This window comes from Cnephaeus nilssonii, assembly GCF_951640355.1.
Source record: "Cnephaeus nilssonii genome assembly, chromosome: 7".
Classification (NCBI taxonomy): domain Eukaryota; kingdom Metazoa; phylum Chordata; class Mammalia; order Chiroptera; family Vespertilionidae; genus Cnephaeus; species Cnephaeus nilssonii.
Window position 1 is genome coordinate 50,583,793 of NC_137078.1, and position 15,930 is coordinate 50,599,722.

The 15,930-nt window shown below is 39.0% G+C and overlaps 1 protein-coding gene across 1 annotated transcript in view; it reads left to right on the forward strand.

The window, feature by feature from the left end:
* The window catches only part of LRRIQ3 (leucine rich repeats and IQ motif containing 3), a 93,193-nt gene that overhangs the window by 25,532 nt on the left and 51,731 nt on the right, over positions 1 to 15,930 (forward strand). Inside the window, exon 5 of the mRNA XM_079777686.1 lies at positions 4,080 to 4,236. Within this exon, the coding sequence (XP_079633812.1) occupies positions 4,080 to 4,236 (157 nt within the window). The remainder of the gene's footprint in view (positions 1 to 4,079; positions 4,237 to 15,930) is intronic.

The window sequence follows — 15,930 nt, forward strand, 5'->3', positions numbered from 1 at the left end:
CTTTGTTAAAATATTATTAAATGACTGAAAATATTTTATGATTGTGTAAGCAACTTAATAATTTAACAAATAAAATACATTGAATCTAGTCTTATAATATCTTTCTGAGTTTAATAATGCCTCTACTTAACTTGTCAGAATTAGACTGAATAATTTATTTTTTTAAGTTTACACATAATAATTTTAATTTTACTAACACTTTACAAAATGTTTTGATTTTTTTGAAACTCAGAATAAAAAAATAAACATATCTTAGTCTTTTTAGAAACTAGTTTTTCACTTTTGAAGTGGTATGAGAAGCAGAATATTTTGTATGATTGTTTTCTTTCAAAATGAGTGAGCTTCTACATAGATACACAAGCAAGCTTTAGTACCATCTTCTTGTCCTCATTAGATTCATTAGCAAACTAATGGCTTACAGAGGTGAATAGACTCATTCTAACCTTGTGTGGTTCTTCCTGCACTTGGGGCAGGAGCAGCACATCCATAAACAGAATTCAGGAAATGTAATAATAGTCTTGTTTCCTGGGTACCATGCCCTGATGATTCAAGCTCTCATAGCAGGATCACTCCTGTCTGCCTTCTCTTTCAGATGAGGACAGTTCTGACTCTCTTAAGCCTTTGTTGCCATTCCAGAAACAAGTCTCCTTTAGAAATATATAGTTCAAAACAAATCACATGCAACACATGGCACTTGCATTTAAGCTACTCTAACAGCAACCTTTGTGTCTGTGACCTATGCATTTTGACTACCTACTTCAAAGGACAGTTTATTAAACAAAATCAGAAAGTCTCATTATAATGAATCATTTTCTTGGAGTAGACTGGATGTAGATGTAATTAACTTTGCTTATGAAATGTCAGAGAATACTTTTAGGAGATCATGCCTGAACTAAAGCTTTAATAATTGGATCTGATTATCACATTTAATAGAATAACTAAGAACTAGTCATTTTCTCTTGCTTTTTTCAAAATTTCCTTTCTTTGTTTTGGATTTTAATAGTTTTACTATGAGGTGTCTGAATGTGGATCTTTGCACTTATTCTTTTTACTAGCGTTCCCGTTGCAGGAAAAATCCTGCAATAGGGTTTCCTGCTGCACTCTACCCTGCCCTGCCTGCTCTCCTCCCTTGTCCCCCACCCCGCCTTCTCCGCCAGCCCGCTCGCTCTCCTCCCTTCTCCCCCGGCCCCGCCTCCGCTCCTCCCTTCTCCCCCGGCCCCGCCTGCGCTCCTCCCTTCTCCCCCGCCCCGCCTTCTCTGCCAGCCTGCCTGCTTTTCCCTTCTCCCCCGGCCCCGCCTCCACTCCTCCCTTCTCCTCCCCCCAGCTTGCTTGCTTCTCCGCAGCTTTGCACCCTTCTGCAGCTCTTGGCTTCTTTCTATGCTGTCTAGATATGCAAATTAGCCGCCATCTTTGTTGGGGTAATTTGCATATTCGTCCTGATTCGTTGGTGGGCGTGGCTTGGCTGGTGGGCGTGGCTTGGGCGTAGCGAAGGTATGGTCAATTTGCATATTTGTCTATTATTAGGTAGGATAATTTGTTGAGCCCTTAGATTTATAGATTAATGTTTTCTTTAGATTTCAGACAGTTTTAGACATTAGTTCTAATATATATATTTATTTTCTTCTCTCTTCTTTTATCTGTTACTTTCATTATCCCTATGTTGGTGGACTTAATGATACTCCAGATTTCTTTGTGGGTCTAATAACTTGTCTTCAATATCTTTCTCTCTGTCAGCATAATTTTTATCAACCTTTTCAAAATTTCTGATTTCTTTCTACCAATTAAAATCTGCTGTTGAACTACTTATGCAAACATTTTCAGTTATTGTACTTTTTAATCGCAGAATTTTCATTTGGTTCTTTTTTAGTAATTTATGTGTCTTTATGAATAATCTGTATTTGAGAAGACATCATTATTATTCCTCTCTTTACTTATTTAAGGTTTATTTCCTTTAAGCATATTTATAATAGCTGCTTTGAAGCCTTTATCTGTTTTGTCTATCATCTGTGCCCTTTCAAAAGCAGTTCCAAAGGCCTGCTCTTTTTATCTGTCTAGTTTACACTTTTGTCTTTCTTTGCCTGTCATAGTTTTTTGTTGAAAACTGGACATTTTAGATAGCATATTGTAACAACTCTGGATACTGATCTCTTCACCCAGGATGCATTTTTTTGCTTGTTAATTTATTTAATGACTAGGTGGACTATTTTAGTGAAGTCTATTCCCCCCACATTGAGCAGCCTGTGATACTGCTTCTTAGCGTGCACACCCTTGGCCGGGCGCAGCCACCCTTGGGGTGATAGTGGTTGTAGCAGGGCTCTCTTTAACTATCTCTTTTTCTGATTTCTCTGTTAAGCTCTTTGAAACCTTTGACATCACAACTGTTAATAGCCTCCACTAATTGCCAGCTGATTTCTCTATGGTTTTTAACAATATTTTGAGAAATTTCTCTATATCTGACCCTTTACAAAAGTAAATTGAAAAATATCTTAGAAAATCTAATCTAGGCAAGAGTAGCTAAGAGGTCTTGGGCTCTCCTCCTCTTCTCAGCTCTTACTTGTAGGGCAGAAGCTCTCACCCAGTTCAAAAGGCAGAGAATAGTAGAGCTCTGATCACCAGTGTTCTCAGCAAGTAGAGAACAAGTATAATTATATTATACACTAGAGGCCCAGTGAATGAAAATTCATGCAGTGGAGTGGGGGTCCCTCAGCCTGGCCTGCCCCCTCTCACAGTCCAGGAGCCTTCGGGGGCAGGAGGCGACCTGGCGATCAGAGGAAGGCGATGCCCCCATCACACCTCTGCTGTTGCCACTGCCGGCAGTGCAAGACTTGGCCAGCCCTGGTTACCTGAGCCTCAGGCGGCCCTGGGTGGCTGGGCAGCTGCCACCTGAGGCTTGCCTGCACTTCAGATGTCGGCTGGGCAGCCGCCATTCGAGGCTTGCCTGCACCTCAGGTGTCGGCTGGGCAGCCGCCATTTGAGGCTTGCCTGTGCCTTGGGCTGGCCCTGGGAAGCTGGGGGAGCTGAGGGGACTAGGGGACTCAGTCCCTGGTGCCCAGTCCCCGGTGGGGCTGAGGAGACTGGGTGCCACCATCTTGTGGCTGTGGGCGCTGCCATCTTTGAGGGTGTGACAGTCAATTAGCATATTCCCTCCTTATTGGCTGTGGGTGCCACCATCTTTGTGAGGGTGTGATAGTCAATTAGTATATTTCCTCTTTATTAGATAGGATAGTTAAGAGAACTGTAAACCATCTTGAAGTTGACCAAAGAGAACTAGGAGGAAAGACAGCTAAGAAGAACTCTTTTGGGATCAGAGAAAAAACTTTTGCAAAAGGCTGGAAGTTTATAACATTAAAAAACTTCACTACTTAGTATGATATTAGTTTGTTTAATCAATTTATCAGGTAATATTTACATAAACCATAATATTAAAGTTAGCCTCAGTTATTTCTTTCAATCTTTTTAAAGTGGGACTTATATAGAAAATTTTAAATTATTTTGTGGCTTACATTATATTCTGTTGAACACTACTACTCTACAGTAATTTTCCTAGATGGAAATAAAAATAACTTCTTCACTGGAAAGGAAAAATAAAGATAGGTTACCTTATATTTTTCTAGATAATTTAGTCATGTTCTTTCTTTCATCCTATATAATAAAGAGCTAATATGCTAATTAGACCGGTTGGCAGAACAAACTTACAGAATGACCTTCCAGAGGACCTTTTGGAAAGACAGTGGTGGGGGGTGGGGCTGCAAGGCAGCAGGGGCTGTGAGGGCCGAGGCAGCCGCAACTGCGAGGGCCTACTCTTGCATAAATTTCGTGCATTGGGCCTCTAGTTATATCATAAAATGTGGAGTCAGATATAAGTATAGAATTGTTTATGGATTCAAGTCACCACAGATTTCTCATCACTCATTTATCTCATAATGAATGTTGATGGAAAATCTTAGTGCCTAAATAGTATAATGTATTATTAAAATAAATATTACATTAAATTTACCACCATGTTTTCTAAGATGTATTTTCCTTCTCTTTATTTTGGTTAAAATACTAAATGACTACTTTCCTCCTTTATTATTCAGCCCCTTGTTTTTGCGTAAAAAACGTCAAGGAAAATTTATTAGTGAATGTAAAACAAAATGGACTTACAAACACAGAAGATATGAAAATAAGGTTTTTAAGGATCTCATTATTAAGCCTGAAACAAATATAACAGGAAAGCTTGCACGAAGGAAACATGTAAGTCAAATGAATTTATTACTTTTCTTTGAAATATTTTTATTGAAGATACTATAATTATAATTTTTGTAACATTTTAAGGAAAATACATTGTATCATATTGTTAATATTCTACTTGTGATTTTCTTGATGTGAGAAAAGTCATATAATAATGTAGTACAAATGTAATTTTGTGATATATTAATTACACTTATCATGACCATTTTATAATTTATGCTTTGTGTATATATTTCTCTTATGAATATAAGTAGATATTAATAGTAGTATAAAATTACTTCTTAGTAGTTTAAAATATAAATATGTAGTTTATTAAAGGCTGATAATTCCACATATGGCATAATATTAATTCACTATTTGATTTTAAATTATGTACTGCTTTGAGGACACAGTGGAAATAGAAGCATATTTATTGAGTGCCTGCTGTGTACCAGGCACTGCACTGGATATATTTCATGTAATATGTAATTTATTTTCCACAACACTGTAAGATAGGTATTTTTATCTCATTTTTATAAACAGGAAAACTAAGTCTCAGAGGAGTTTGTTAATTTACCAAAGCTACACAGTTAAGTAACATTGCTGGGACTTATCTTCAGGTCTCCTGACACCAGAGTTTATGCTTTTTGTTTTGACTTGGACATTAGGTAATGGTAGAAATGAAGACAATATCCTACCTAATAAAATAGTAATATGCAAATTGACCGCACCTTCGCTACGCCCAAACCACGCCCATCAGCCCGAGCCACGCCCACCAGCCAATCAGGGTGAGTATGCAAATTATCCAACAAAGATAGTGGTTAATTTGCATACGCGGAGGGAGAGAGGAGTGAAGACTGAAGACAACTTAGAAGGAAGAGGGAGGAAAAGCGGGAAGCAAGGTGGCTGCCAGAGGGAAAGCCCGGGCGGGGCAGGGCAGGGCAGGGCGGAGCGGGGAGGGCGGCAGCAGAGCGTGGGTGGAGGTGCGGCGCCCGCATCGGCAGCGGCAGCAGCAGTGCACGCGGCCACAGTGGCCGCTTGCAGGATTCTTCCTGCAAATGGGCTACTAGTTATAGTATAATGAACAAAAATGAACTTTTTATAATTTGTAAAGCACTGTGTTTGTGATAAACTTTTTTATGTGTGGACTTTTCCTGAGTAGCCTAAGCTACAAATATTTTTATTATAGTAAAATTATTAGGAGGGTCTACAAAAAGGTCTAGGCTGCCATTAGTCTGATTTCAATGTAATTGAGGACATGTGTTCTAAATATAGCACAGAGATATCCTCAAGCCCTTAAATCTCACAAGTTATTCATTGAATAAAAACATAGTTTTAAAAGGCAAAGGCATCCTACTCAAAACTTTTCCCTCATGAGCACTCACTGCCAACTATATTAATTTGCCCCAGATGACAGCATGCTTTATTAAACTATAAAGTTCATGTGAAGTGTCTTTTGGCCCTCTATGTAGAATATAAACTTACTTATTTTAGGCATGACACTTGCTTTTTATATGCTTTAAACAGAGGAGTCTTTCACTGAATATTGTAACCAATTTGGATATGATGATAACCAATTTGGATATATATATATATATATATATATATATATATATATATATATATATGTTTAGAAAGACACACATATCCATATACATACACACGTATCCATATATTTATATATTCATATACATAGATGTAGGTTATGTTATGGCAAGTGACTATTATGGGCATCAATAGGAGTAAAATATTCATATTATAAAGGTTACTAGAGGCTTGATGCATAAAATTTTATGCACTGGAGGGGGATCCTCAGTCTGGCCTGCCCCCTCTCATAGGGGCAGGTGGCGACCCAGCGATCAGGGGAAGGCGACACCCCATCACACCTCTGCTGCTACCACTGCTGGCAGCGCAATCCTTGGCCAGCCTTGGTTACCTGAGCCTCAGGTGGCTCTGGGCGGCTGGGCAGCTGCCATTCGAGGCTTGCCTGCATCTCGGGCAAGCCCTTGGGGGCTGGGGGGCTGAAGGGAATGGGGGACTCTGGAGGCAGGTGCGCGTAATGGCCTTGCCATGCCCCTGCCACCCCGGCATGGCTGAGGGGACTGGGCGCTGTCATCTTGTGGCTGTGGGCACTGCCATCTTTGAGGGCGTGGCAGTCAATTAGCATATTCCCTCCTTACTGGCTGTGGGCACCACCATCTTTGAGGGCGGGGCAGTCAATTAGCATATTCCCTCCTTATTGGCTGTGGGCGCCGCCATCTTTGCGATGGCATGAGGGTCAATTAGCATATTCCCTCTTTATTAGATAGGATATTATATAATATCTATGCAGTTATATAGAATATATCATTATATATTGGGATTTAGAAGTGTTTTGAATGTTATGAATATTTTGGAAAAATATGTTAATTATTTTGAGAAATTTCTAAAGTTCATTGGTGTTATTGATGCTAACATCATTATTAATGTCATTTTTATTAACAACTATTTATTTATATTTTATAAATATATACATTGTTCTATGCTTTTTCATTGTGTATATCTCTCATTCATAGAACATTATAGAAGTTATCTTCAGCTTAATTTCTTAAAGTAATTGAAATGAACTTTAATTATAAGATTTATCTCCGAATACTTTGTATAAAATTGTTGTTCCATCTTCTGCTGGTTTTATTTGTACTCCCCTCTTCAGCTCACTTATGCTTTAACTGTTTTTATTGCTAATATATCTAATCTTTAGTGACTTGGAGCTTGGTTCATTAAAAACTATACTGAGATAATTGATACCCTACAATGCTTAAGAGAACCTAGGATCCAATAACTTTGAGTTAGGGAGTAGGTAAAAGGGAGGAGGTGAGAAAAGATTGCCATTTAATATCAGGAGCTCATTTTACAAAAAGATGACCTTTTCAAAGTAATGAAAAATGATTAGTCAAGAACAGAATTCAAGTTTTAGTATTTAGTAAAAGTGATCAATGGCTGAATCTGCTTCTATTTTGGGATGAAGGGTTTGTCTAAAGCAGGCGACCTCAAACTACGGCGCCGGCCACATGCAGGTGTTTTTGCCGTTTTGTTTTTTTACTTCAAAATAAGATATGTGCAGTGTGCATCGGAATTTGTTCATAGTTTTTTTTAAACTATAGTCTGGCCCTCCAGCGGTCTGAGGGACAGTGAACTGGCCCCCTGTTTAAAAAGTTTGAGGACCCCTGGTCTAAAGGGTTCACAACTTCTTATATTCATTGAAAGAGTCAGAGGAGTAAGTTCAAGTTGCATTCATTCAATAAACGTTGTGCTTCAAAACCAGAAGTTCATGGAAACACCAGAGTTTATGGTGCAAGAATAAACTTTAAATGAGATATAGAACCAAATATCAGGAGCCAAGAGGAAGGACTCTGAAAAACTTGGTCAGAATGGAAGAAATTAAGGATCTGAAATAATCACTAGAAATGTTATTTTTATATAAGACTTATAGTTATTGGTCAAATGATGGTTGCATCTCTTGTAGAATAGGTTAACATAAACCACCATAATTCTATATTTTAGGGAAACCTGTATATTATTATAATGGCTTTCAGGGAAATCTAGAAACTAAATCTAGATTATTATTGATTTTGCTGAGATTATTTGAAATCTGCTTTGGCATAATCAACACTTTTCCTTAAAGGATACCAAGGAGAAGATATGTACAAGGAATAATAGTAAACAAAGCAGTTTCTAACTGGGGCTTTGACCTAAAATTTCATTGTAATTTTTTAGTAGTCTGGGCTAGACTATATGATATTCTTTTTTATCTATTCTTTGTTAGCTCGAATAGTCTCTTTTTACTTATTTCCTAAATTGCAACCATGAATTTTAGAAGGGATAATGTATGAGAAAAAGTCACACCCATTGGAGCCAAAAGGAAAGAGGTTCAGGGGGTGGGGGAGGAGCAATTTGTTATATATTTATCTCTGAGGCAGCTTAGTGGTTCCCTTTCCACCCACCCACACTCTCTTATCTGACACTTCCTTAAGCTGGTTTAGTCATATTTTGTTAGGAAGGAACAGAAAGAATGAAAGAGGTTAGAAAGTGTTGGTCAGGAAACATCACACCCTTTGTCTTGACACTTCTAGAGAGAGTGCATATGTTCTCCCTAGTCATCAGCAAAATGAGGAAAGGGATCAATAGAGCCATCCAATCGAATTTCTGTGGAAGGGATCTCTTATTTGGCGCCACTTCTCAAACGGCGAGTGTTTACATCTTGTATTCCTTTATGGCGTTGCATAGTTCCTGGAAACACCAGATATAATCTAATATGGCAGTTACCTATACTAAGGTAAGACTTGCTTTAGAACTGTTGATTTGGTTTAATTCTAGCATATTTTATTGATTTTTCCTTCCAAAGATTCATTTTTCTCATTACTAAAATCTTGCCATGTTTTTGTAAAACAAAATAAAATTTTCTCAAATATAATTCTCCTGTGAATCCTTTCCATCAATTATTACTAAATATATTTTACTGAAGGTTTATAGATTTATTTTTTAAACCTGATGAACTTTTGGTATTTTACTATATTATACAGTAATTTTTAATAAAGGTTCAAAAATGTAACCTAACTTTTTTTTTTTGGTATATATAAATCAGCTATTCATTCATGGTTTTTATTTTTATTTTTTTAAATTTATTTTTCTTTATTGATTAAGGTATTACATATGTGTACTTATCCCTCCATTGCCACTCCATCCCCCCCATGCATGCCCTCATCCCCCTGTTGTCTGTGTCCATTGGTTAGGCTTATATGCATGCATACAGGTCCTTTGGTTGATCTCTCACCCTTACCCCCACCCTCCCCTACCTTCCCTCTGAGGTTTGACGGTCTAATCGATGCTTTTCTGTCTCTGGATCTATTTTTGTTCATCAGTTTATACTGTTCATTATATTCCACAAATGAGTGAGATCATGTGATATTTATTTCTCTCTGACTGGCTTATTTCACTTAGCATAATGCTTTCCAGTTCCATCCATGCTGTTGCAAATAATAAGAATTCCTTCCTTTTTATAGTGGCGTAGTATTCCATTGTGTAGATGTACCACAGTTTTTTAATCCACTCATTCGCTCATGGGCACTTATGCTGTTTCCAAATCTTAGCTATGGTAAAATGTACTGCTATGAATATGGGGGTGCATATATCCTTTCTGATGGGTGCTTCTAGTTTCTTTAATTATAATACTTATGCATGGCAAATACATGAGAGCATTATCAATATTTTTATAGTGCTATTTAAATGTCAGAATGTTAGGTAATTATTCCTTTTTTTCTGATAGTTTTTCTTTTTATCTAATCAGAAATCATGTTTATTTACATAATAAAACAAAAAAGATTTTTTATTGTGGATAAAATGATTATACCTGCATTATTTATAATATAAATATGGAAATATTGCTTTCAGGAACCTCTATTTTGTATCATATTTCACATAATCACTTCTCTTTTTTATAGTTAACTAGAGGCCTGATGCACAAAATTCTTGCAAGGGGCTTCGCCCCTGCTGCCGCGGCTTCATCCGGAAGGTCATCCAGAAGGATGTCCGGTCTAATTAGCATATTATGCTTTTACTAGAGGCACAGTGCACGAAATTCGTGCACGGGAGTGGGGGGGGGGTGTCCCTCAGCCCAGCTTGCACCCTCTTCAATCTTGGAACCCTCGAGGGATGTCCAACTGCCTGTTTAGGCCTGATCCCACTGGACATCCCTCTGACAATCCAGGACTTCTGGCTCCCAACTGCTCGCTTGCCTGCCTTCCTGATTGCCCCTAACTGCTTCTGCCTGCCAGCCTGATCACCCCCTAACCACTACTATCCCAGCCTGATTGATGTCTAACTGCTCCCCTGCCAGCCTGTTTGCCCCCAACTTCCCTCCTCTGCCGGCCAGTCACCCCTAACTGCCCTCCTCTGCAGGGTTGATCGCCTCCAACTGCCCTCCTTTGCAGGCCTGGTCCCTCTCAACTGCCTTCCCTTGCATGCCTGGTCCCTCCCAACTGCCCTCCCCTGCTGGCCATCTTGTGGTGGTCATCTTGTGTCCACATGGGGGCAGGATCTTTGACCACATAGGGGCAGCTATTTTGATCTTGTGTGTTGGAGTGATGGTCAATCTGCATATTACTCTTTTATTAGATAGGATAGAGGCCTGGTGTATGGGTGGGGGCCAGCTGGTTTGCCCTGAAGGGTGTCCTGGATCAGGGTGGGGTTCTCTTGGGGTGTGGAGAGGCCTGGGCGAGGGGCCTGTGGTGGTTTGCAGGCTGGCCACGCCCCTGGCAACCCAAGCAGAGGCCCTGGTATCTGGAATTTATTTACCTTCTACAATTGAAACTTTGTAGCCTGGAGTGGAGCTAAGCCTCCTGCTCGCTCCGTGGCCGGCAGCCATTTCTCTTGGGATTGATGTATCTTCTATAATTGAAACTTTGTAGCCTTAATCGGGGGCCTGGGCCGGCCAGGGTGTGCAGAAAGCTTAGCTTCCTCCATTGCCTGGGAAACCCAAGCCTCCCACTCTTTCCAGCTCCGTGGCTGCCACCATTTGGATTTGTTTACCTTCTATAATTGAAACTTTGTATCCTTGAGTGGAGGCCTGGACCCGCCAGTGTGTGTGGAAAGCTTGGCTTCCTCTGTTGCCGGGGAAACCCAAGCCTCCCTTCTGGTAGCCATCTTGGTTGGGGTTAATTTGCATACTCGCCCTGATTGGCTGGTGGGCGTGGCTTGGCTGGTGGGTGTGGCTTATGTAGCGGAATGATGGTTAATTTGCATATTACTCTTTTATTAGAGAGGATTGTTATAGATAAACATTATTTTTTTAGAGCCCTTTCAGGTTCATAGCAAAATTAGTGGAAAGTACAGAGTTCCCATGTATTTCCTGTCCCCACACATGCACAACCTTTCCTGCAGTGGTGCATTTTCTATACTTTATGATCCTAAATTAACCCATCATTATCTCCCAAAGTCCATAGTTTACATTAGAGTTTACTCTTGACTTGTACAGTCTATGAGTTGTGACAAATATATAATGACATATATCTACCATTAGAGAGTATCATACAGAATAGATTTATTGCCTTAAAAATCCTCTGTGCTCTTCATATTCATCCCTCCCTCCCCCTAACTCTTAGCAACCAGTAATTCTTTTACTGTTTCCACAGATTTTCCTTTTCCAGAATGTCATATATTTGGAATCATATAGTTTATAGCCTTTTCAGATGGACATCTTTCACTTAGTAATATGTATTTAAGTTTCCTCCATGCCCTTTAATGGCTTAATAGCTCATATTTTTTAGCACTAAATTGTATGTCATTGCTACTTTTACAGGCACCTCTCAATGACACCAGAGAGGTGTTACCAGACAGGACAGCCCCCTGAGTCAGTGGGAGAGGGCTGTCCCCAACCTTCATCCTTGTCTTCTCATATAAATGCATTTATATGAGACCCTGACTGCCTTGTGAAAAGCCAATTTATTAAAGCAATTAAACATGCACCTTTATTGAAAAAGCAAAAGCAAAGCAAGCAAACTTATATATCTGGCTCATGAAGCACAGACAGGTTCTTAGGTTCGAATATGAAGAGCAAGTTGAGTGGGGGTCAGAGGCATCATACACCCTCCTGTCCATAGACTTCAAAATTCCTCTGCTATTTTGGTACAGATTAATTCTCAAGGTTCCTTTTTTACTTTGCTGTGGCTTTCCCAGAATTCATGAAAAGCACCTGGCAATCCTTGAGACTGCTGGATTCTCTGCTTAAGGAGTAAAACGACCTTTTTTTTCCCTTTTCCCTTTCTCCCTGCCTTCCTGCATTTTCTCATTAGGGAGGTTTTTTAACCATTTGCTCTGTGTCCTTGGCTGAGGAAGATAATAGGTTAGTTACAAGCTGGCTGTAAATTGCCCACACTGTTTGGCCTTGTTTTAACTTTTCTGTCTCAGTTTCCCTATTCCTCCTGCCCTGTAATCCTGTAACATTCTGCTCCTGCAAGGTAAACATCCTTGCAGTTTGGAGCTTGGCCCTTCTCACTCCGAAGTTATGTCTGTACTTTCTTTTTCTTCCCCCACTTACCCAGTCTTCCTAACCCTGTCCAACTCCTCTCAGTACTACATGTTATTTATTCATCTACCTATTGTAGGATATCTTGGTTACTTCCAAGTTTTGTCAATTATGAACAAAGTTGTTGTACATATCCGTGTGAAAGTTTTTGTGTAGTCATAACATTTTTTATTTGGGGGGGGGGGAGGGTGAAGGTAAAGACAAGGGAACATGAATGCTGGATTAGATGGTGAGAGCATGTTTGTTTGTTTAAATGCCAAAATGTCTTTTAAAGTTGCTGTACCGTTTTGCATTCCCCCCAGAAATGAATGAAAGTTTCTATTCCTCCATATCCCCACTGACATTTGGAGTTGTCAGTGTTGTGGATTTTTGTGAGTCTAATATGTGTGTAATGGTATCTTATTGATGCTTTAATTTGCAACTCCCCAATGACATATTTTTATATGTGTATCTTCCTTGGTGAAGTTTAGTTTTCTTTTGACTATAGAAAAATGAGATGATTTATCACATTGTGAATGTGAGTAGCAGAGGAAAGAGAAAGATTCTCCTTCCTCAGGGCCCCTGCATTGCACAGGGCACGAGTGCATTTACATCACAGTCTATGTGGAAGTCATTCCCTGGAGTTGTGCAGAGCACAGCTTGCATAGCAGGGCCAGGTGGCCCTAATTTTCTAAATCCAAGTACCTAATCATATTTGAAGGGCTTTTTGGTACCTACTTTAAGTTCAGGTAAATATGGAGGAAGGGGAAAGTATAATCAGCTCCATTTGCAAACCACAAAATATTGAATCTACTTTTGCCCTCTTTAATTTAACAGTAAATGATACTAAGGTTGATTGAGAACGTTGATCTTATATCAAACTCAGGAGATGTGGAATGAGTCACCTCATTTTATTGTGAAGTGTTAAGAAAATTATGGATAAATATTTTAAATTTTTAAAATTGTATTGTTTCGTGAAGTGAGAGTCCTTCCTTATACTGGAAACAGACCTTTATTATCGATGAGCTTCTGGGATGTTGTTTTAACTTATATAATTCTGAGAAAGAAGCTTTGTAACAATATGCTTATATCATCTCTAAAAATCGCCGTTTGTTGTTCTCTCACAGTCATTTTGGGGACCCATCACCAATGCAGTTCATTTCAGATGGGTATTTTTTAAAATATTTAGACCGTTCTTAGCACTGTTACAAACTCCAAGGCCTTAAAAATTGAAGTCAAGCAAGTTCTATGCTGAAACTTGTAGGGGAAGGGAAAGCACTAGGAAACATTCACTGGGTAGGGACTGATTATGTAAAGTGTGGGATTGAAAGGAGTATACAAATTCAAACTCAGATTAGCCTGTTTTCTACCGCTAACGGGCTCATGAAAGAAATTGGAGTTGTCCTGAATATTAAGACTTTTGTGAAGTAGTGGCTTTTAATGTGGGGTAGAAGTATGAGATACTTATCAGAAGGGTTTATAAGGGCAGATACTAGGGCTACCAGAAGCTAAGGATAATTTAATTTGTGTTTAATTCAGCCTTTTTAAGTGATCCTTAGAAGCAATAATGATGGCTTAGAACTACAGCTGTTGCTTAATGACCTCAGCAATGCAAAAAGGGCTAAACTTACCATTTAATAAAGTTTTACAGGTATTTATTATGTGCTTTCTAGGTTTCAAGCCATATGCTCCTCACTGACAGGAAAAATAAAATAGAGACTGTTCCCCTTAATAAAAGATTTTACTGAGGCTAAATGGAGAAGAATTGGAGTTAGATGAATAAACCTAGGACAGAAGCAGACAAGGATAGTATTAGTTACCATTTATAGTTGCTCAGATGCAAGGAATACAGTTAGCTGACAACTCCAACTGTTAGTTTTTTTAGGGTCCACCTCTGCTGTCAAGTTGAGGTCACACTATTCTCTAGGCACCCTCCAGCAATTCCTGAGTAAGGCAGAGTTACAAGGACCTGGCCATTTCTGCTCAGTGTGGGACTTGCAGATAGACAGACTTTGCTCCGGGGTTTATGGTTGGTTGGCAGAAACTTTGACTCTTCCCTGCTTACTCTCATTCCTCCATTTTCCTATAACGTGTGTACTTCCTAATAAACCTTTTGTGCACTTAACTATGTTTTGATATCTCCTTTCTGGAAAAACCAACCTGTGACACCATTTATTATTATGCTTATCTCCTTTCTGGAAAAACTGATGTGAGAGAGAAGCAATATCCCCCTTAGATGGGGATAGGCTGGATTTGAAACCAAGCAATTGTACAATTAGTTTTGAAAAGCAGAAGGGAGATGTAGATTAATACATAATCTTAGATACAAAACTGTGGGGTTGTCAAGGTCAAATGAGAGATCACTAGAAAAAGAATACTGAGTAGAGGATTTACATAATAGCAAAACAAATCTGGAAAAGATAAAGGGTAAGGAAGTGTAATGTGCTTATAATAATACTCCACAAATATTTTGTGCATTGAGGTGAATAAAGAAAAATTAAATTACTTAAAACTCAGATATAGAAATTAGGAGTTACAAGGGGGATATAAATTTTGCTATATGTTAATTATATTGCTATCTTTTAAAGATCTTTCTATATGATATTCTTCTTGTGTCTATTCAATCAAACACAATATCTTTTTTTTTTTTGGTTAATCCTCACCCAAGGATATTTTTTCAATTGCTTTTTAGAGAGAGTGGAAGGGAGGGAGGGAGGCAGCAGGAGGAAGGAGAGAGAGAGAGAGAGAGAGAGAGAGAGAGAGAGACAGACAGACAGACATGTGAGAGAGACACATTGATTGATTGCCTCCCACATGCTCCCAACCAGAACACTGTTTTATATCACTGATAGACCATGTGTTATTGTGTAAATTTCATGGCCTTTATCATCACAAAACCAGCTTTACCTGTATACTTTTAGGCAATAGATATATACTTACACATGTTGATACTATACTCTAATTTCAGTGCTCTTTTACTTCAGCATACTATGAGCAAATCAAGAGTGAGTGGAATCTTTTATTCTTTAAGAATTTCTGGTTTAGATGAGGTAATAGAATAATGACCAGTATATCTATATATTTAAGCACCATGTTTGGGGGGGGGGGTTCAAACATACAAATAATTGAATGTCAAAAAATAAAAGATCGAAAGTAAAATTAAAAATACACACACACACGCACATACACACACACACATACACACACTCACACACACACAAAACTTCTTGACCAAAGCTATGAAGGTGAGAATTAGTTTGGTACATGTATGAATGGAAAAGACATCATCCTAACTATACTAAGAGATTTGTGAGAGGAATTATGGAAACTGAAGTTGGATAGGGCTGTTAATGGGCATATTAATTTTCACTTGAGGGATTAAAATTATTATTTGACTAGAGGCCCAGTGCACATGAAATCGTGCACAAGTAGCTTGCTTCCCCTTGCCTCAGCTGGCCACCCCACCCTCTGCTGCTCAGCTCTCTGTAGCTCATAGCTCTTGCCCTGCCCTCCGCTGCTCATAGCTCTCTGCTGCTAGTAGCTCGCACCCCGCCCGCCTGCCACGAGAGCCACTGCTCATTTGGTCATGATAGTGTTATGGCATCATGGCCACAGGCCTTTTATTTGTATAGATATGAAAAAGTATGCATTTAATATAGTGCATTTATGCATATTAA